The 22,017-nt window shown below is 32.6% G+C and overlaps 1 protein-coding gene across 1 annotated transcript in view; it reads right to left on the reverse strand.

Moving 5' to 3' along the window:
- Window positions 1-3,890: 3,890 nt before the first annotated feature.
- LOC108904408 (venom protease-like) overlaps window positions 3,891-22,017 on the reverse strand; it is a 30,144-nt gene continuing 12,017 nt past the window's right edge. The window contains exons 2-6 of the mRNA XM_018706955.2: window positions 17,195-17,404; window positions 14,909-15,000; window positions 10,646-10,988; window positions 6,107-6,255; window positions 3,891-4,134 (exon numbers count right to left, since the gene is read on the reverse strand). Coding sequence (XP_018562471.1) covers window positions 3,973-4,134; window positions 6,107-6,255; window positions 10,646-10,988; window positions 14,909-15,000; window positions 17,195-17,404 — 956 coding nt within the window. The 3' untranslated portion in view covers window positions 3,891-3,972. The remainder of the gene's footprint in view (window positions 4,135-6,106; window positions 6,256-10,645; window positions 10,989-14,908; window positions 15,001-17,194; window positions 17,405-22,017) is intronic.

Raw genomic sequence — 22,017 nt, forward strand, 5'->3', positions numbered from 1 at the left:
TCTTTATTTTATTCTGTGCAAATTCATGGAGGATAACACTGAAGATAATTAAATTTTATTTCACTTGTTAAGTAGGTGTTTTATACAACCCTAAAAACCTTGCTATTGAAAAAATAAAACTTGTTTATTTGGTATGGCTGGATTCAGTTTTCTATAAGCTTTTCAACGAGCCGCCTCATGACCTATGTTTCCATTTGAAAAAAAAAGTAGGGGTAGCTGGGTGTCAGGGGGTTGAAGAAAAATTAATTATTATATAACCGAAAGATGGGAAAAAATCAAAATCAGTTAACGTGTTTCGGCGTTTTAAAAAAAATTTACTCATTCAAAAGATATGGATTTTATTCCGTACTTCTGGCCATCCATCCGTTATAGAATACGTGACTACTTATATTATAAGCAATTTAAAAAATCCAATCGGTGGTACAGTCAACTTCAATTGCACCACTACGTAAAAAAAATTCCCCCAAATATTTTAATTTTCTGTTCTTATTTGTTATGAGCGTCATTTCTGAATAAAATAAAATATAAATAATATCTACAACATGTAAATTTGTAATTACTTATACTTTTTTATTCTACCTTAAGCTCAAATTCAGAAATCTAGGTATGCCTAAGATCTATATTTAACATTGAATTATACCATGACAATGCCTAGAAAATAACTAGGTAGTTATAAGTAATTATGCAAAATGAAAACTAATAATGATATGTCTAAATTCAAATTGTTAAATAATGTAATCATTCAAAGAAATATCTTGAATTCTTGCAAATCTATTATCACCCTTGATAAAAACTCATCTCCTAAAAAAGCTAAATTAATAAATGTTAACAGAAAATAATCAAACTTTTAGAAAAAAATATATTTTGATCAGAAAGACCAAGGAAGTGGTCAAGAGTATCCAAATAAGCATGGATCAATTGACCAACACGTTCTCCAGAATTAATTCTTAATTCCCTTGGACCTTGGATGAATAACAAAGTACTTTCAGTAAGAGTTTCTGTTCCTTTGCCTTTCTTCACCGAAGAACCTGAGCCCTGACCAGCAGGGACATTAACAATAATTCATACTGTATTGTATCGTAAAAGAAATAAAAACGTATTTTAATCCAAAAAATCTATTTTATCTATACAGGGTATTTGTAAATAAGTGCGAAATATTTTAGGGGGTGGTTGCCTAAGTTATTTTGTGAAAAAAAGTTCATATTAGGTACATTACATTTTCATTTTTTATTTATTTTTATTAATTATTCCAGAGTTTTAAAAATATTGACTCGAAATTTGATGGTTGTATTTTATTTAGGAATATTGACAGCAACCTACTATATAACGTATAAATAGAAATTAAAAATACACAACTTGCAATAAAATATGTTTTATTTTGATGCTCAAAAACGGTGCATCCTACGAAAAAAAAAATGAAGCGACTAATTTCATTCAGAATTGATGGCGGATTTCTAAGAAAATATCAAAACGGGAAAAGTCAGTGACGTACCTTTTTTTTATTAAAAAAAGTTGAGGCATTCTCGCACGAACACCACTGGTACGAGTAGAAATATTCGGATCACCCCAAAAAATGCCCATTTATCCCTCCAAAGCGTTTTTCAAATTTCGAGTCAATATCTTTAAAACTCTGAAATAATTAATAAAAATAAATAAAAAATTAAAATGTAAACAATCTGTATCTCGGAAAGGAAGCATATTTCGACCTACATTTATATACTTTTTCACAAAATAACTTCGGCAACCACCCCTAAAATATTTCGCACTTAAACATAAAACAATAAAACACACCACAGAAATGACTTACTTATTTACTAACACCCTATATTTACCTTACATTTACCTTATATTTTTAATATTCTGAAAATAACGTGGAAAATTTCAGGGCACGCCTCTGCCGCTATAAATTGTTACAGTAGTTTAGAACTTTATTGGCTTATTCTTTTCTTGGAATTCTATCTCAACAAATCAATATTTTACGAACTGTACCTATTCTAAATTTTAAACTTATAACCAGTGGCAACTGGTGTGGGGGCTGTGGGTCGCCGCGCCCCCTAAGAATTTCCATAGTAAAATAAATTAATTTAAAATTTAGTATACAATGTTATCTAGCTAATTATATAGATTAGTCTTATGAAAAAGGGAAATGTTACATTTGTAATGCGCAGTCAATTTAACTCGATATGTAAAATTCATTTGAAAAACATTGAATACGTGGGCTCATCGTAGCTCGCTCCTAAATCTGTAAAGTGTTTACAGCAGTGGTCATGGTTACAGTCGCGCAGCAGTGGGAGACGGAGTAGGAGTAGCGTATATTTACAATGCAGTTTGCGCTCTGTTTAGTTCGACCATAACCAAATAGTTATTCAAAACTTTCTTTTCTTATTAAACGTAATTTGTTTACGTGTGGTGTAAAATTTTGTTACCTATGTATTGTTTCTTGTGTTTTTAAAATATTGTAAAAGTTATAATTAATTAGATTGTAAAGACAGTACTTGCAATACTATCTATTGAAAAATCAGTTTTGCGAGAAATACTAAACTTTAATGAAAAAATTATTGAAAAGTTTATTTCAGACAAAAGCAAAAGAATGGACTCGCGCTGTAAAAAAATGTTGAGCACATTTCCCTATATTTCAAAACTACCCAAGTAGGTTATTATAGCCGGTGCTGAGACTCCCCCCTCCACTTTCGACCTTGGGTGACCTTGGATGACCTTGGGTAACCTTGGATGACCTTGGGATGACCTTGGATGACGTCATCCGTGACCTGGATGACATTGATAGAGGTCACGGTGACCTTCACTTGACCTGGATGACATTGGTAGAGGTCACGGTGACCGTCATTTGACCTCTGCATATGGGAGGAGGCATTCGACATTGAATGACCTTGAAGTTACGTCATGACAGTTGGTGACCTTCAAATATCTTATCAATTACCTTGACTGTCCTCTGTAATTGCCATACATAGAAATGATGAATGAATTGAGTTGAAATTGGAATGACGTGTTCGAATTGTAGTGGGGGATTTTCCATATAAGAGAGTAGATCGCCCTAGAGAGACACATTTCGTTCAGTGTCAAACCTAGATAGTTATTGTCTACAGTAGTGTAAATTTTTGTGTTTTGTGATTNCACTACACAAATGCATTTTGCTATATTCCACGTTCCTGACGAAGAACTCGACTCTAAATGATTTCAGCTTACCCCATTCCCTCCTTTTAAATATCGGGTATGAGAGTGTGGGCGGAGCATTCCTTGTTTACTAAATGACGTCACTTCAAAGTCATTCAATGTCGAATGCCTCCTCCCATATACAGAGGTCAAATGAAGGTCACCAACTGTTATGACGTCACTTCAAAGTCATTCAATGTCGAATGCCTCCTCCCATATGCAGAGGTCAAATGAAGGTCACCGTGACCTCTATCAATGTCATGCAGGTCACGGATGACGTCATCCAAGGTCATCTCAAGGTCATCCCAAGGTCGAAAGTGGAGGGGGGAGTCTCAGCACCGGCTATAATAACCTACTTACCCAATTACATTTGATTTTTTTTCAATACTTTATACCTAAATTTTTCGGCCTTTCTGGTAAGGAAGTCATGAGCCGCCAATATTTTTGTCAATTGGCGTAGAAATTTAAAATTTTCTACTACTTACTAAATACCCCCTTTCTACGCATATGGATTGATATTTAACGTAGTTTTAATATGTTACTTTTTGTCCCACAAAGCTGTCACCGTACCAAATTTAAAAAATAGATATTTACATTATTTCATTTTTTTATCAACATAAGCGGATTTGTCTCATTGTAGAATATTTATTAATCCAATAAGTTAATAATATCTATGTGTTGCGGGTCATTAAAGTAAATAGTCCATTTTTACAAATGAATTAATGTGTATCCACTTTAATTTAATATTTTAAAAATGTTACAATATTAAAAAATAATAATAAAAACGTCCAACTTAATTTATTAGGAAGGCCATACTATGCTTTCAATCCAATCTATATATTCTGACACTTTAGTGTACACTCCTGGAATTTTGCCTCCACAGTATGATCCGTAAGAGACAATTCCCACAACGGAATAAACTCCATCATGGATTTCTATTTGAAGTGGTCCTCCTGAGTCACCCTAAAAATATTTTCTCATTTATAAAATGAAGTACAGAGACAAAATTATACCGGGTGGCCAAATGAAAACGAAACAGAGCCATTTTCAGGAACTGCGTCAAGATTGTAGATAAACGCTCAGACCCGTCGATTTTAGATTAAAGGGGGACATTCTTTGCTGGTATTTTTGCCACTTTCACCCCCAAGCAAGGGTAAGCATCACCCCAAAATATTTAAATGGCATTCTCTTTACAACAGACTTACAGACTTTAAATTTTATAATTCCGCCCAATACTTATTGAGAATTTTGATATTAAAGTTGAAACTTATGTGCAAACAATTAGTAACGGTAAAAATGTCAATCATTCGAGTTAAGCCAGTGGTATAAATTTAGTATTTCTTGCGTTACATTGGCTTTTGGCGATTTCTTATCACTTTCGTAAAGAAAAACAATTATAAAAAACAGAAATGAATGCTATACACACATAATGAACGTAAAATTAGTGAATTCCAAATTATTTTCTAGTATTATTTGGAAGCGTTGGTTGGTAGTCTATTTAATTGTGTTTTTGAAAATTAAACACTATGGTTTATTCCATTGCGGAAAGGGTAGATATCATTTCGCTTTACTTTATGAACAATAAATGTGCGAATAGAACAGCTCAGCTATTTAATGAATACCATCAAGATCGACATGTCAGGAGGAAGTATATTCTAGAGTTAGTAAAAAAATTTCAAGAGACAGGGAACGTAGCATGTACGGGCTGGAATTTTCGGTGACCGGCTGGTGGGTGCTTTTTTTCTACCTGGTAATTTGACTGGCCAAATGTATTTGCAATTACTGGAAGACGCTATTGACCCTGCCTTGACTAATATTATTGAAAAATTTCCAGAGTATGATGATTTTTCAACAAGACGGTGCTCCTCTGCATTATGCATTAATCGTCCGTCAGTATTTGGACCAACGTTTTCTACGGAATTGGATTGGGAGAAGGGGCAGCATTGAGTGGCCTCCACGATCACCGGATTTATCCCCCCCTAATTTATTTTTGTGGGGATACCTAAAAAGTAAAATCTATAAAATACAGCCAGCGTCGCTGGAAGATTTGTGTCAAAGAATCGTCGATAAATGCCGTAGAATCACTCCGGAAATGCTTCGGAATGTGCGTGAACGTTTCGAACAAAATCTTTATTCTTGTATGGAAGCAGGCGGTCATCAGTTTGAACATTTAATCAACTAAGTAGTAAGTAACTAAACATAATTTAAATTTTAAAATGTAATTTTTTTTCAAAGTATTGGGCGGAATTATAAAATTTAATGCTTTGAGGCTGTCGTAAACGTCATATTTTGGTTTATCTCGTCGAGCTACTCCAAATTAGTACAAAAGAATTTAAAAATACAGAAGTGGCTAAAATGAACCACAGTATTTTTTATTGAAAATATAAGTATTCAACTTCAGTATCTGTAGGAATGGTCTATGTAGCACTTAGCGGCTTGTGAAATTTTTTGAAAAAAAAAAAAAATATCTCGGCTCCAGAAGGTCGTAAAGCAACGTTTTTTTTTAAATTCGCGTTAAAATGCCAGCAATCGACTCCTGTAATAGACATTATCGAGAAATGGTTATCACTCTTTTTTACCATGAAAGTACAACTCTTAAGAAGAAAAATGAGCCCTGATTCGCTTCTCTACGACTATGCGTCGAGCAAGAAAAGCCGATTTTTGGAATGAGCTTTTTTTTTTCGAAAAATCGTTATAACTCGAAAAATTTTTAATATTTATAGTTTTAAAAATAGGTACTTTTGTGCTTGCCGAAGGCTACATTTACATCCAGTAACAAGTTTCAGAACCTTAATTTGCAAGAGATACAGCAAAAACAAAAAAAGTCGATTTTCGACGGTTTTTTCGATATATCTCGAAAAGTAATATAACAATTGATATATTTAAAAATACGAATCGATAATAATTTTATTAAATGAAATAGATAGATACGTACTTGACAAGCATCTGCTTCACTGGACCCCGCACAGATTTGTGTATTATCAATGGTTCGACTCAGTCTAGTGTAGTATGTACTGCAATTTTGCTGAGACGTTGGAGCGACTGTCACCTTCTGCAGAGTGTTGCTTCTGTCATCTCCTGTTTCTAAAGTATAAAAATAATAATAATGTAATTTTTGTGTTCGATTTGAATTAAAATATATATATTCCACATTATTCGTTTGCATTTTCTGAGAAATATAGAGGTCATGGATAAATTTTACTAATGGCATCGTGTTTAGTGCCTCAAAATACTGCAAAAATTATACAGAGTGGCATAAAAGTATGGGAACTTTCGGAAAAACCAAATATAAGGAAAGTTAGGATTTTTCCTTGACCACTGACCGCGTGGTCATGATGGGGTCAAAACAATTTTTTAATGGGAACCGCCCTTTTCGACCCCGGAAATGGAAAGAGCGGAAAATTTTACGTTCAGATATGACCTTGAATATTTCAAAAATTTCAAATAGCAGCGAAATCAAGATGGAGGACGAAATTTTTGAAAGTTAACCGATTGTCACCATTTTGTATAAGGAAATTTTCAAGGTCGCTGATCACGAATCCGAGGTCAGATTTTTAAAATTCAAGATGGCAGATCCAAGATGGTGGATGGGCTTTTTTAAGTTTAACCAATGGGGACCAAATTTGATATATGGGAATTTCGGGGGTCACTCATCCAACATTCGTGATCAGTAACCCCAAAAACGGCCGTATACCATCTTTGATGCAAATCGACTGATTTTCAAAAAATTCGTCCACCATCTTGAATCCGCCACCTTGAATTTTTGGATTCGTGATCAGCGACACCAAAAACCACCGGATACAACGTTTGGTGCAAATCGGTTGATTTTCGAAAAATTCGCCCGTAATATTGGATCCGCCATCTTGATTTTTTAAATCCTCGGATTCGTGATCAGTGACCTCGAAAACCTCCGTATACAAAATTTGGTGACAATCAGTTAACTTTCAAAAATTTCGTCCGCCATCTTGATTTCGCCGCCATTTTGAAACTTTTGAAATGGTCAAGGTCATATCTGAATGTAAAATTTTTCGCTCTTTCCATTTCCGGGGTCAAAAAAGGGGTTCCAATTTTTCCCCACCACTGAATAGCCAGGGAAAAATACTAACTTTCCGTATATTCGGTTTTTCCGAAAAATGCATATCGCGAGATTTTTTGGGGTTCCCATACTTATATGACACCCTGTATATTTGGACAAAAATTAGGAAGAAATCAGTTTTGACGCATAATAATAATAATAATTTTTATTTGCTCTAAGACAAAATACAAATTTGTATAGGAATTGTCAAAATAATTGACTTAAACCATAAAAAATTTAAACTATAACAACAACTTAACTGTCGATTAAAAAACTTTTTAATACATTTTTAAAAACTTTTAAATTTTTAGCATGCTTAATGTGATCACTTAAATGATTAAAAATCTTAAGACCAAGACATGTCGGTGAATTGAATGAAATTTTATATTTATAAAAATTTATATGTTTATAATTTTGCCTTGTAATGCAGTGAATATCCCTATTCATCAAAAATTTATATTTATCTATATACACATATACATACAGATAGTTCATAAATCCACAGACAACATAAAATTAAAACAACCTAGACTCGACTAAACCGTAATATATATTAAGTAGTTCTTCTTTAATTAAAACAGATTTTACATTCCGAATTAAATATGTCATGTTAATTTAACATTCAACTGTTCACAATGTAATTTCCAATTTAGACCTTCGTCAATAGCAATTCTCAAAAACTTAATAGTAGTATTACTAACCAAATTGCACTCTCCAATTTTTAAATTCAATGAATTACAAATTTTTTGACGATTGTGAAAGCTTATATACTAAGTTTTCTCCACATTACAATGTTGTTTGTTAGAAACGTACCAGTTATTTAAGATATCTTGCACCCTATTGCATTTATGTTCTACATCATTATCAGATTTAGCTGAAATAATAACAGATTGATCATCGGCATACATAGAAAGAAATATTTCTAGTATTAAAGTATCCAATCCATTGGTGTATAAAATAAACAGTATCGGGCCCAGAACTGAACCTTGAGGAAATCCTATTTCAACTGCTTAACTCTCCTAGTTAAAAATTTTGTTTAAGCCACCGTTCATCACAATGATTAGTTAAGCTAACATATTGTCTCCTATCTTTCAAAAACGAGGTGATCCAATCTAAAGGTACGCCCCTTATATCATATGCATATAATTTTGTCAATAATTTATTATAATCCACACAATCGTTCGCTCTCGTCAGGTCGCAAAAAATACCTACGGGACATTCCACCTTTTCAATGCATTCAATTAATTTGTCATAAAATACAAGTAGGTATAGCTGTATTTGTCGACCTACCAGGTCAAAAACTGTAATAATATAATTTCTATCTAAGAAAGGCAAAAGATGATTCAAATAAGCATATTCAAATATAAGAGAGAAAGTAGAACATATTCGGATAGTTCTTTTTATATAATATAGGTACTATATTACCTAATCAAACACTTTGAAAAAACAACCGTATTAAACGATAAATTAACTAGATATGTAAGTGATTGAGCCAGTTTTCACCCAAATAGTGGATTTTCTGAGAAATATCGAGGTCTTGGGTAAATTTTACTAATAACATCGTATTCAGGGCCCCAAAGTACTACGAAAATGATATATTTGGACACAAATTTGGAAAAATTCAGTTTTGACCCATATTTGGACCAGTTTCACCCAAAAATGTCACTATCTCCGAAATTTATAGTGAAGTCATGAATTTTGAGTACAGGATCGTGTTCAAAGTATCGAATTCCTTCGGAAATGATATGTGGGTCTCTTGGGTTTGTACTTTTTTGTGTGGCTGTATAATCGTTCGATTACAGGCAACTCGGCAACCAAACCGACAGCTAAGCAGCCTGCACTGTAGACAATCGATGCCAATGGTCAGCGGATAAACTGTGCCAGCTCTAAATTAGTGATAAAACTCTACTTTTCGTAGCTAATCAAGTTCCAATGGCGTGTGGATAAATATTTTTAAACAATTTTCCAAGTGTCCTTCTTTTTCTTTTTATTATACAATGCTTGTATGGGTCCATTGTACATACATCTTAAATGTTCAAAGAAAAAGGGTGCTAAAAGTAATCCCATTAAATTGCATGCGGATTTTCAAGTTTTGAGACATGTACAGTGTAAATATTATTTATTAACTGAAAGAAATCATCCAAGTGAGGCGATTTGCTGGGATATTTTTAGCTACTATTAGTAAAATATTTGCATGGACAACAAAAAAAAATCGTTCCCATAAGTAAATAGGATTTGCTGAAACGTGTTTGCTACCACAATAAAAAAATGTCTTGTCCACATTTAACTATATTTTATTCAATTGTCGATCTGCCTCAAGTGGGTTGCTTTACTTAGGGAAATGAATGTACTTTCTTGGAATTTATTCAGTTGGGAATAGTGACGTTTTATTTATAGTAAATTATGATTAGGGCTCACTTAGTCTTACTGAGGCCCCACTTATGAATTTCTGGAACAAACCGGAATTTGTCTCAGTGCGCATGCGTGTATGTTGACCGTTTACTCTCGCTGTCCTGCAGTTAAAACCCTTGTTCTCGTCTTCACCCCTAATAGCTTTCTAGTGAACTAATAATTTTTAAAAAATTCATATATGCAACCAAATTTTTTGACTCTAAAGACAAGGAGGCCCACGAAAAAGTGTCTTAACGGGATTCACCGCCAAAAACCCCTGTGTACTAAATTTAGTTATTCTTGTACAAGGGGTCCTGAGATATAAAAAAAAGACTATTCTTAGGAGCGGATTTCAGTAGGTTGTAGAGTTGTTTCAAAATCTTATGAGCTTTGACCTTGATATGCGCAGAAACATAATTCCGACCGTCGCCTAAATTATTCTACGTCCTAAAAACATTACATCCATTATTCACAGTCTATCTCGAGCCCTCGTAGCGTAAACAAGCCTTTGCTCCAATTACAAATATCATAATAAAATGCTCTATTCTTTATTATTTTAATTTAAACAATAAAAATATATATAACGAACGTTCGTCAGTTGACTTTATTCATGCCCGAACGCCTTAGTTCTTTTCTGCTGTAATGAGGCACGTGGTCTAATTCTGAGTCAATATTTTCACAACGTGCTTATTAGAAGAATTATGTGGATACGCCACGCCTTTCGCGCATTTCGCGGCTCAGATTTTTAAACTACTCTAACTCCGAAAGAGGGCAAAAATAAAAAATACGGGTCCCCGAAATTTGTCTTAAAAATCTGTGACCAATTCTTGTTACATTAATTTCGGGATACCCGATATGCTAAAAGGTAGGTTTTAAAAACTTGATTAATTAAAAGATTATGAGTTTATAATCCGGGGAATAAAAATTTATGGATACAAATATTTATTTGGTAACAAAAGAATAATAAGCAGATTACCCAACACTAATTAAAAAAAATTAAATACCTACCAGAACTTAGCTTTCCCCATCCAGTCACAATCATAGAATTAGGAACGTCGCTCTGGAGATAAAGACATGCAGGATATATTTTTTCGGTGAAACTAATATTTTTTTCAATCTCTATTAATGCTATGTCGTTGTATGTGTGCGAATAATTGTAATTTGGGTGTAGTGCAGCTCGTTTTACAGAAAAGTCTTGGGGATTTTCTCCATCTAATTTAGTGATTCCTAAACGAACAATTTTTGGTGTCCTTCTAGTGCAGTGAGCGGCTGTAAGCAAAAAGCGATTTGATATAACAGATGCACCGCATTGAAAGTCGATACCATCTGTGTCTTCGTATCCCAGCGCTGCCTGAAAATGATTACATAAAATATAGATGAATTTTTAGTGCGTATTTTTTAACAATGAAACATTTTTTAACTAATTATTTGTATACATGTTCTAGAAGCAGCATGCAATTTAATTTGGTGCCCATAAGAACACAATGGGTTATAATTTCTCTAAGGCAAAAGGATATTAAAAGTAAATAAACAGTGGCTTTTCGATAATATTTTACATATTTTTATTACAATTTCCGAAAACTCAAACAATCGGTTTAAATTAGTTACAGAAATATCTACAACTTTCCTCATCAAAAGCCCATAGTGTTATACCTCGTTGGAAATGTCTTTTCACGCTTTATCTCGTGGTGAATGCGTAATGTCATTTACCTCAATTTGGAAACCTATAGATGGCGTTGTTTCAAAAGAATTCCATTTTATAGATTTTTCCCAAAAATTTTAAATGCAAGGCTATAGTTTTCTTTACATAAATGAATTCAGCACAAAAATTGATACATCTAGTACCTATAAGGGTTTCTAACGAAAATGTTGTTTATTTATTGGCGCTATTTATCCAAGTTTTGGTTGTTCCACGCTCTCTTAAAAAAGTAAAAAGCAGGATAACTTTTTATAGATTAATTTGAATTGTTGTATTATATTGCATTATATCTATAGTTGAAAATGGATATGTTAATGGATTAATATTTTTTTAATAAATTTTGATTATGTTGCAAAAATTTTTTTGTATAAAATTAGCAATAAATATAATAAAAAAAACTTTATATATAAAAATTTCAAAAATTTTCTAGTACAAGTTTGAAATTTCTAACGAAAGTGTTGTTTATTCATTGGCGCTATTTATCAAAGTTTAGATTGTTTCACGTTTTCTTAAAAAGTGAAATAGCAGGATAAAACTTTTTATAGGTTAGTTTGAAGAGCATAAAAATAGCTACATTTTGACGCCAAAAAGGGTCTGATATCTTTTTTTTGATCAAGTTATTCGCTAATTAATGAGCAAAAAATAAATAATGATAATTATTTGAGGAACACGACGCTAACGAAAAGACATTTAATTACAAAATCAAAATGCGTTTATATCAGAACCTACCTAAACCCACGCAAATGAGTGAATCAATAACAATCTTGAAAATAATAACAGAAAATACAACAAAACAATAACAAACAGACATTGATATTATGTAACGAAAGAACAATTAAATTTTAACAAAAATAAAGATGTTTCGTTTAACAATAATTTTTGTGGCATATTTGTAAATTTAAAAAAAAAATCAGTATAAAAGATGCATTTTTTCTGGGGTTCAGGGCTATTCTACGAATTCGTAAATATGCCCATTGTTATTTTTTCGTCGAGCTACCCCAGTTTTAAAAAAAAGAAGTTTCTACGATGAATAGAAGCCGAGATATTGCAAAATTTTACACCGCGCACAATTTGAACTTTGCCGGCGCCAGACAGTTTACTTAGCAAATACCTTCTCTTTAAAAGGCTCGTGAGTCGTTAATTTTCCACATTTTTAAATGCAATTCACGGGAAATCGTAGTTTACGTCGTAAACTTTATTTTGCGAAAAATGCAAGTCTTAATGTTTATAAACAATACGATTTTTTTTTAAATTCTTATATTGGCTCCTGTTGGTCGGAGAGAGCGTGATTTTTTTTAAATTGTATTTTTTTGCCAGTTATCCATTGAATCTATTTTCGGTGAGATAGCATAAATAGCAACAATTTTATGCAAATTGTTTATAAGCGAGAAACGCACGGTTTTTTAATGCACAATTTGAGAATGTTAATGTCAAAAAACAGTGATATTTTTTAATAGGTCGCGTAATTACGTCTTTAAGATTACAATGACGCTTTCAGAATTATGTTTGGCTGAAAGTTAACGCCTGTACAGAGGCTTAAAGTTCATACCTTTTGGAGCCTCCGTTATAAACAAATTGGATTGTGCGAAAACTATTGCACCTACAGCGCCCACTTTTGGCACACTTTTAAAGTATGACAAAACCCTCAACTTGTCATATGTTAAATATGCTAAAAAAATTTTAACATTAAATGCGATAGTTATAAACAAATTAAAAAATGGGCACTTTTCTTGTTTTTTTGCAATAACGATTTTGTTTATTAACCAATTTTAATTTAACAAGTCTCATTTTGTAGATAATTTTATTCCCTACAAGCTGTCTGTGAGTCACTTTTCGCTAAAATTGATGGGTGTCCCTGCAAAATGAAAAAACTGTTTTCCTCACTTAAGTATTTGTTTAAATAGAAAAGTTAGCTAATAAATTTTTTTGACTCACGAGATGAGATATGTCTTGTATGTATTATGTTCCTTTAGACAATTTTACAATAATCTAGCGGATAGGCCTTTTTTCAAGTAAAAATTTTATTTGCTTGGCCTAGATATGCAAAAACTGTAAGCATTCAGTACACGCTATTTGTCAATACGGTATTCAGTTATGCAATTTTAACGTTTATTGTATTCGTAAATATCCTACGCAAAAACTCTCTGATGTGCAGATTTATAAAACGTATCAGTTTTGGATTCTGAAATGACATCCTGTAACGTAAAAATTCCATCCCTAAATTTAATCCCCTTCTAGTGGCAGTTGCAATCCCTAAATTTTTAAAATGGAAGTAGGGGCTTGTGATAACATTTATCATTTGAAAGATCTTTTCATTCTCTATTCAAAAATGCAATAGTTTTAATATTTATTGCAAAAATAACTCATTTTGAACATCTACTACGTTGAAATTAATAGTCTTTTAGTGTGCTGTAACGAATTTTGCGAGGTAGATGAATTTATTTTTTTACTGCTCATTTTTGCAAATATAAAAACCATAACATTTTTGAATAGAGAATGAAAAGACCTTTCAAAATAAGGTAGCACAAGACCCTACTTACCATTTAAATATTTAGGATCTCACAATCCAAAAATTGATGTGTTTTATAAATATGCACGATAATTGAGATACTAAATTTATTTCATTTGGCTGTTTCGTAATGCTTACATATACATGCGCATAAACAGGTTCAGCAGATTTGACCGAAACCAATTTCTATGAGGCAAAAAATTGGTAATTTTTCTCCAAATAGTTCTAAAACAATATAAAGTATCTAGTATATTACATAAAGTTTGGTATGCTAATGCTAGTAGGTATATGAATGTTACTTTTCAACATAGTAATTAAAGTGATTTCATTTACAGAAATGGAAAGAATACCCCCACCATTAACCAAATTGCTCAGATTTCTATATTTTTTTTTATTAAATTATATTTTACTGATAATGATGGCCAATTTAAAAATAATTACTGGAAAAATAACGTTCGCTTACAAGTTGTTGAAATCCACGAAGTTTTTTATGACAATTAAATCATATTTGTATTGAAAATACGTTGGTGATAACTGACAAGCAATAAAATAATTAAACAAGAACCGTTAAAAATACAAAAAATTTAAAAGGCTGAAAGAAACCTTACGGATAATTAAGCAATATAGTTTACGACACTTATAAAATATAAGAGCAATTTGGTTGGAAGTGGGGGTATTTTGTCCATTTGTGTAGATGCAGTTGTACCTATCGATTATTACCTCAAAAAGTGGCATCTGTACAAAAATAACAGCACATCAAAGTTTATTTGAATGCATTTTAGAGATATTTGGGGAAAACTAAACATTTTTTAATCTTTGCCGTTCTTTAACGACGAAATTAAGCAACTTTGGATAAAAATAAGTTTCGTTTAATTGTCGTATTTCCCTGTATATGGAGTATTGGACCAGTATGTATTTGCACTTATTACGAGTCAGGTACTAGTTTGCAGTTTAATACTATATAGTAATAAGATTAATGATCGTTTTGGGTGAAAAATTGATGCGCTTGAATGTTATATGCTATAAAATAACTAATGTATAAAAATATGTAATAAAATACTACCATATGTGGAAATTCATGTTCCTTGGCATCTCCACCACCAAAAATATGTGGTGCAACCATTGATTTAACATCTTGGGATATGCTATTACACACTGAAAATAAAATACAAACATCAATTGCGTCCTAAATATTTTATAATTCTAGAAATTTTAACTGATTGTTCTTAATTTACCACGCCCCAAACAAAATCAAAGAAGAGGGAATAAATTGAACGTAACGTATAGGTACATAGATAAATAATATGTATTTTTGGAAAATTTACTACATGATTTATATACAGAATGGCATAAAAGTATGGGAACCAAAATAAACTCGCGAGATATGCATTTTTCGGAAAAACCAAATATAGAGAAAGTTAGGATTTTTAGGGTCAAGACGATTTTTTTGACCCCGGAAATGGAAAGAGCGGAAAATTTTACGTTCAGGTATGACCTTGATCATTTCAAAAATTTCAAAATGGCGGCGAAATCAAGATGGTTTACGAAATTTTTGAAGGTTAACCGATTCATCTTATTTTACCATCAAATATACAAGGTGTCGCATAATTAGTGTCCAATAATTTACCACTTGATTCTACTACCAAAAATAAGAATATTTCCGACGACCCCACATGAGACGCCCCTGACTAAAATTTTATGATAAACTGTTTTGACTTTTAATGAGTTCATAGTATCAAAATTCATAAATTTCCTTCAACCCGTTTCGGAAATATTTTAAAAAAATGATTTTTTTAAGGCCCATTCAGGGGGGCCTAACTCAATTAGGAAGCGTTTCTCGGTCCATGTTTATATGAAAAAAGTTATTTAAGTTATTTAAGTTAAGTTAAGTTATTTCAAATAAATGAGATAATTTTTTCATATGCAAATAGATATAATATTTAGAAACTGAACAGCTACATGCAGTGGACTAGGCCTACAGGGGACACCACTTTAAAGCGCGCCGTGATATTTATCTCATAGATGGTGTGGAAATAATATCTTATATTCACGGACAGAAATGCATATATGCACGCTCGCACGCATACACACGCATACAAAATTGATTATGTACTAGTATAGTAATTTTTTCGCCACATGTGCATACTTCAGTATTTATACTCTGGATAGACTATATAAAAAGTAAAAAATATACATATTTTCGAAACAGGATCAGGTAGGATTTTAATTCAAACGGATTTTTCATTGGAAATCAACAAGAAATCGAATGCCGCTTTCCGTTTTCTTTGTCATTTTCATGCAACCTATCGCTCCTTCAAGCCCAGTGTGATGTGGAATCATCGCTAGTAGAGCTTAGTTGGCATTCGAACTTTATGCTTTTTTACAAAGTTAATGGGACAACCAATCAACTAAAATAAATTGGGCAAATATTTAGCAATATGAATCGATCCCGGCAAAAATTTGCCTGTGATTTATTTCATTCATAGTTTTAAGCTATAAGCACTGGCTCCATTTTTTTCTTCCAGCCCGGAGAAACATCTATGTATCTATGAAACATCAGGATATATAAAGGGTGTTTCAGAAAACATGGGCCAACGCTCGGGGACAGATTCCTAACCTAAAAACAAGATTATTTTTTCATATCAACCACTTTCACTTCGTTGCTTAACTACAGGGTGACAAAGTTTTAAAATAAATTATGTTTTTTCCAAAAATCTAGATTTTCACTTGAGGAAATTAAATGAAATTTGGACAACTAACTATTTGCCACCGAATACACATTCCTAGGTATTATTATGTTGAACATAAATTACAGGACCGGACTTACTTGCAAGCCTTTGGATTTAATCAAAGAAAAATTGGTTATCCGTTGTGTGTTGCGCAACTTATAAATTACCTGATAACTTTGGTCCTTTGCATGTTTCTGAAATTTCTAATATTTTTCAAGTTATTCACGAAATAAGTTTTTTTTGCAACGAAAGAGTAGTCGCAGATTTAGTGAGTTTTGCAATTTTCCGGCCATTTTCCGAATTGTCCCGGTCCGCTCCCGTGAGAACAATTTTTCCCTCATCTACTAACAAAAAACTAGCCACATACAAAAAATTGTGCACTTCGAAATTAATTTCATCTTTAAATACAATAATTTTGACTAGGGCAATAGGACTATCGTGGCAGTATCACAGTAGTATTAGTACCAGAATTACAACGATACGACAATTTCCCATTGCTATTGCTATATTCTATTGTCTCAAATAGAACTTACTTACTTATCTCTATGTCAGCATTGTTATACATCTTCAGCAAAATCTAGTTAAAAATTTATCGATGAGAATATTAATATTAGAATTACCTTCTCCGCTTTTTCTTGTACTAACTACTACTTCATCGGAAGATCCTCTATTTTGTACTGATGGGCAACACACTAATTGATCTAGACTAACGAAACCACAGCCTGTTAAGTTGGTAAAACCATTAATTGCTAGCGAGTTTTTAGCTTCTGTGCAGTCTTTCACTAGTAAGCACACCCCTTTTCCGCCAGACAATTTGCAAGGTGATCCTGCTGTAATAATACAATAGTTGGTATTATACTTATAACAACTATACTACCAGAACAAAAATAATATACCTAATGAGAATAATTCATGTAGTACAAATCATAAGTAAAAATACTTGAAGTTTCATTAAACAATTACATATTATCAACCCACTTGTTCTTGCTTGTCAAGAGATTCACATAAATATTGTATTAAGCAAGCTAAATTTGTCATACAAGATGTTTTTTCCATAATAGTCCAATCAATAGGTAGAAGAGCTTACAAAAAATACCACCTAGAAACAGAAAATATGATGATATAGGAAAAAAATTTTGCCTGTGGCGCATAGACGGCGAAGATAACCTAAAAAATTCATAAAAGTCAAAAAACCGGTTTTTCGCTAATGAAAATAAAACTTGAACTCCAATCGAAAAAAGTTAAATGAGGAAGTTGTAGTACCAGAACACAGTGCGTATGCAGCGGTATTTCAGATTTTACATTCAATTTCATTTTAAATTTGAAATGGTTCATCTTACGCCTCATAAAAATGATGAAGTTGTAGCTATTAAAAAAACCTATCGATTCGTATTTTTAAATATATCTATAGCTATATTACTTTTCGAGATATATCGAAAAAAACGTCAAAAACCGACTCTTTTTTGTTTTTTATCTCATGCAAATTAAGGTTTTGAAACTTGTTACTTCCTGTAAATGTAGCCTTCATCAAGCAAAAAAGTGCCATTTTTAAAATTAAAAATATTAAAAATTTTTCGAGTTATATCGATTTTTCGAAAAAAAGGTCATCTCAAAAATCGGCTCGTCTTGCTCGACGAACAGTAGTAAAGAAATGAATCAGGACTCATTTTTTTCCTTAGGAGTTGTACTTTCAAAATAGCAAAGTTATTCATTTCAAGTGTCCAAAAATGACTGAAAAAAGTAAAAAATTTTTGGTCGCGTTTTTCTTGAATATCTTTTTCGATTTTCATTTCTCGATAATGTCTATTACAGGAATCTATTGCTGGCATTTTTAGGCAAATAAAAACTAAAACGGTTTTACGGCTCAGCTCTACGGTTCTGTAGCCGAGATAATTTTTTCATTTCAAAAAATTCCACAGGCCGCTATTTAAGTGCTACAGCGTCCATTCTTACAGAGATTGAAGCTGAAGACTTATATTTTCAATAAAAAAATACTGTGGTTCATTTTAGCCACTTCTTCATTTTTATCTGTGCGTCAAACCGAGGCATTCGTGCGCGGCGCGAGCTAACTGTAGCGGGCGGCTAGTCGGACTCTCCGAAAACTGAATTCGCGAGTTCAAAAGCGCTCTTACTTTCAAAATCTTCATTATCTCGACTTCTGGACCACGTACAAAAATGACTTGAATACTTGAAATGAATAAAATCTTTATCACTCTTTTTTTACCATGAAAGTACAAGTCTTAAAGAAAAAATGTGCCCTGACTTGTTTCTCTACGACTATTCGTCGAGCAAGAAGAGCCAATTTTCGAGATGACCTTTTTTATGAAAAATCGATATAACTCGAAAAATTTTTAATATTTTTTTAATTTGAAAAAAGGCACTTTTTGCTTGCCGAGGGCTACATTTGCAGAAAGTACAAGTTTCAAAACGTTAATTTGCAAGAGATACAGCAAAAACAAAAAAGTCCATTTTTGACAGTTTTTTCGATATACTCGTATCTCGAAAAGTAATATGTATTGATATATTTCAAAATACCAGTTGATAGGTTTCTTAATAGCTACAACTTTCTCATTTAACTTTTTTATTGTAGTTCAAGTTTTTTTTTATTAGCGAAAAAATACACTATATTTCTTGGAATTTGTTTCCTATATCACCATAATTTTTGTTTCCAGGTGGTATTTTTTGTAAATTTAACATTAGGCCGTGCCAGATTGATTGGACTATAAAGCCATGTTGGTCAGGTGACGCATACATTTTAAATGTTGGGTAAATGTGATTGTACAAGATTATATCAAAGAGTTTTGAAAAATTATAAAATGATATTGCCCTATAATTCTGGATAATAGNTAAAATTGAATATTTGTCATAAGATGCAATATAATGTTTAATATGTAATAAAAATATAACTTAATCCGGATCTGCTTAAAGATGCGCGGGATCAGATTGCCTTCCACACTCCACTTCCCCGGATTTTGCATTCACTGGTACCCGTGCATTGGAATTAGATACGGCCAGTCTAGGTGGTCTGTGGCTATGAAGGACTGTGTCGACTGATCTACCTGCCTGATAGGCGTATTGGTACTTGTGTAGAGGATTTGCCCTCAACACTCCGTCCCTTATATGCCTATCAACTATTCTCTCCAACGTTTTCAGGACAAAAATGTTAAACTTATCGGGCGATATGCCTTTGCCTGGGCATACGATGGAAGCCCTGGTTTAGGAATAAACGCCACGTTCGTCGACATAATCATTGAAAAGGACCACCCCAATTCGCTCTCCATGAACCCATCATACCACGTTTTTGCGGTTCCTTTTAATTTGCGTAGAGTTTGAAATATAATTGTAGTATCACACCAATGATAACTAATGGCATTGAACTGAATTATTTCAATCCAATCGTTAATATCTCTGAATTTAGGATCAAAATCCGGTATTATATTTGAAACGGCTATAAATTGCGAGGACTGTGCACTATGCGGCTGTATTATAGGAGGTGTGTGACTTACATTTGATCTGGATTTTGATTTTTTCTTTTGCTGTTTATAGTTACGCTGACCGCGATAGTCGTCTTCACTTGAGGTTGATGAGGACGACGAGGTTAGTTTTTTTTTAACACTCACTTTTCTATTCAACCACTTCTGATGTAGTCTGTGCGGGGACGCACAGAAGTAAAAACAATGTAGTTAGGGAAAAACTATCTATTCTCCTTAACTGGACCTCTAGACACAGAGAATGACAATAGTAATGGCCACATTCGATATCTGATGCCTTGCTAATTCTACATTTTCTTATATAAACTTTATAGAACAACGACGGTTATTGTAAGGATGCAAGGTGATATCACACGCCGGCAAAGAACATGGGCCAGGGTCGGACTGCATTTATAACATACACGTTCTATACTATCATTAATATCGATTTCACATTTGGTACCTACCTCAGAGTAATAAATAAAGGGGAGGCCGCATTCCCTATTTCAGTACACAGTGTAAACATGTAACCACAACGTATTGTATGTTGATAAACAAATGATATATAAGTAAACACAATGGTCCCTGGTACAGTGGCGTACCGAGTTTAGCTTTAAAATCTATCATAATACAAGGAAAACCATATTAGACTTTTTAATAGAATTTGATAAAATCAGAAGTGCTCCATTATCTAAGCTTTCATGTGTAATAAATAGACAATAAATAGGAAAAAGTTGGTGGTTTCTTCAAAATCTATAATTAATATTTTAAAAACGTTTCCAGAACAAAAGTGACTAAAGAAAACTCCTCGATTGAAACTGTCATTATACTATAGCTACCAAGTGAACATAATTTTACAAGTATACAATGCTACAAAATATGACGCATTCAATGTCATTGTCTGCTATTAGTTCTATTATTTCATAGTAGTTTTCGATTACTGGAAAAACTACATTTATTAAAATAAATAATTTAAATAAAACTACAAGGACCAAAAATATATTTCATTAAAATCTGCTGGAATATAAACAATGCAAAGAAAACAAAACATATTTGTACTAAAAGTAACGGAAAAATGAAATTACATTGAACATTTAATCGTATGGGAAAATAAACATGTTTCAAGCACGTTTTAAATGCACGCAACAAAAATAAACTGAATTTTGAGCTCATAACATTAACAGCTCCTCTCTAACGGATCAGGGACAACATGTGATTGAAGATGTTTTATGGCAATATCTATAAAATTTCTTTCACTGGCAATTTCTCGAAGGGGGCAACCTTTGAGACAGCACAACCTTTTCATCAACACTGCTAAAAATGTTTGTTAAATTATTCTTATTACCTACCTTTTTAAAACGTATTACCTTCCAAATGTTGTATTAATAGGAACAGTTCCATGTGTGAGACATCGTTTTCCAGTTACTGTTACCTTAATATCTGTAGCACGGAAATGCTTCGAACAGACATAATTATCCTTTGATAAATCATATTTAGATATGGCTAAATTTTATAGCCACACTGCTCGTATCGCAGAATCTTATGGTATTCTACAAATAAACACAGAGCTAGTGTTAGTATTAAAATACAAACATAATAAATTAACAAATAAAATACTTAAGACACCTTGCACCCTTGTAAGAACGCCCATGGAAACAATGTCAAACTTACTTGTGAAAAGAAGTAGCACATATTTGGCTCTTTTCCTGTAATTGTCGGCATATTATACGCCGCTTTGGCATTTTTATTGAAATTAGATAAAAAAACAGTTTAAAAAGACACAAAACACTGAACTCGGCTAATATCTATTTCACAACAATAGACTGTAATAATGGCGTCCCCTTTAGAACCGTTTAATACCAGGCAATGATGCCACTTACGGCGTTTGTATTGCTAGGAATTTCAATAATGTATTTTTTTTCAGATATTCAAAATCTATAATTATAAAACAAGTTGCAAGAAAATAGTGTCGT

Source organism: Anoplophora glabripennis, unplaced genomic scaffold (genome assembly GCF_000390285.2).
Source record: "Anoplophora glabripennis isolate ALB-LARVAE unplaced genomic scaffold, Agla_2.0 scaffold77, whole genome shotgun sequence".
Taxonomy (NCBI): domain Eukaryota; kingdom Metazoa; phylum Arthropoda; class Insecta; order Coleoptera; family Cerambycidae; genus Anoplophora; species Anoplophora glabripennis.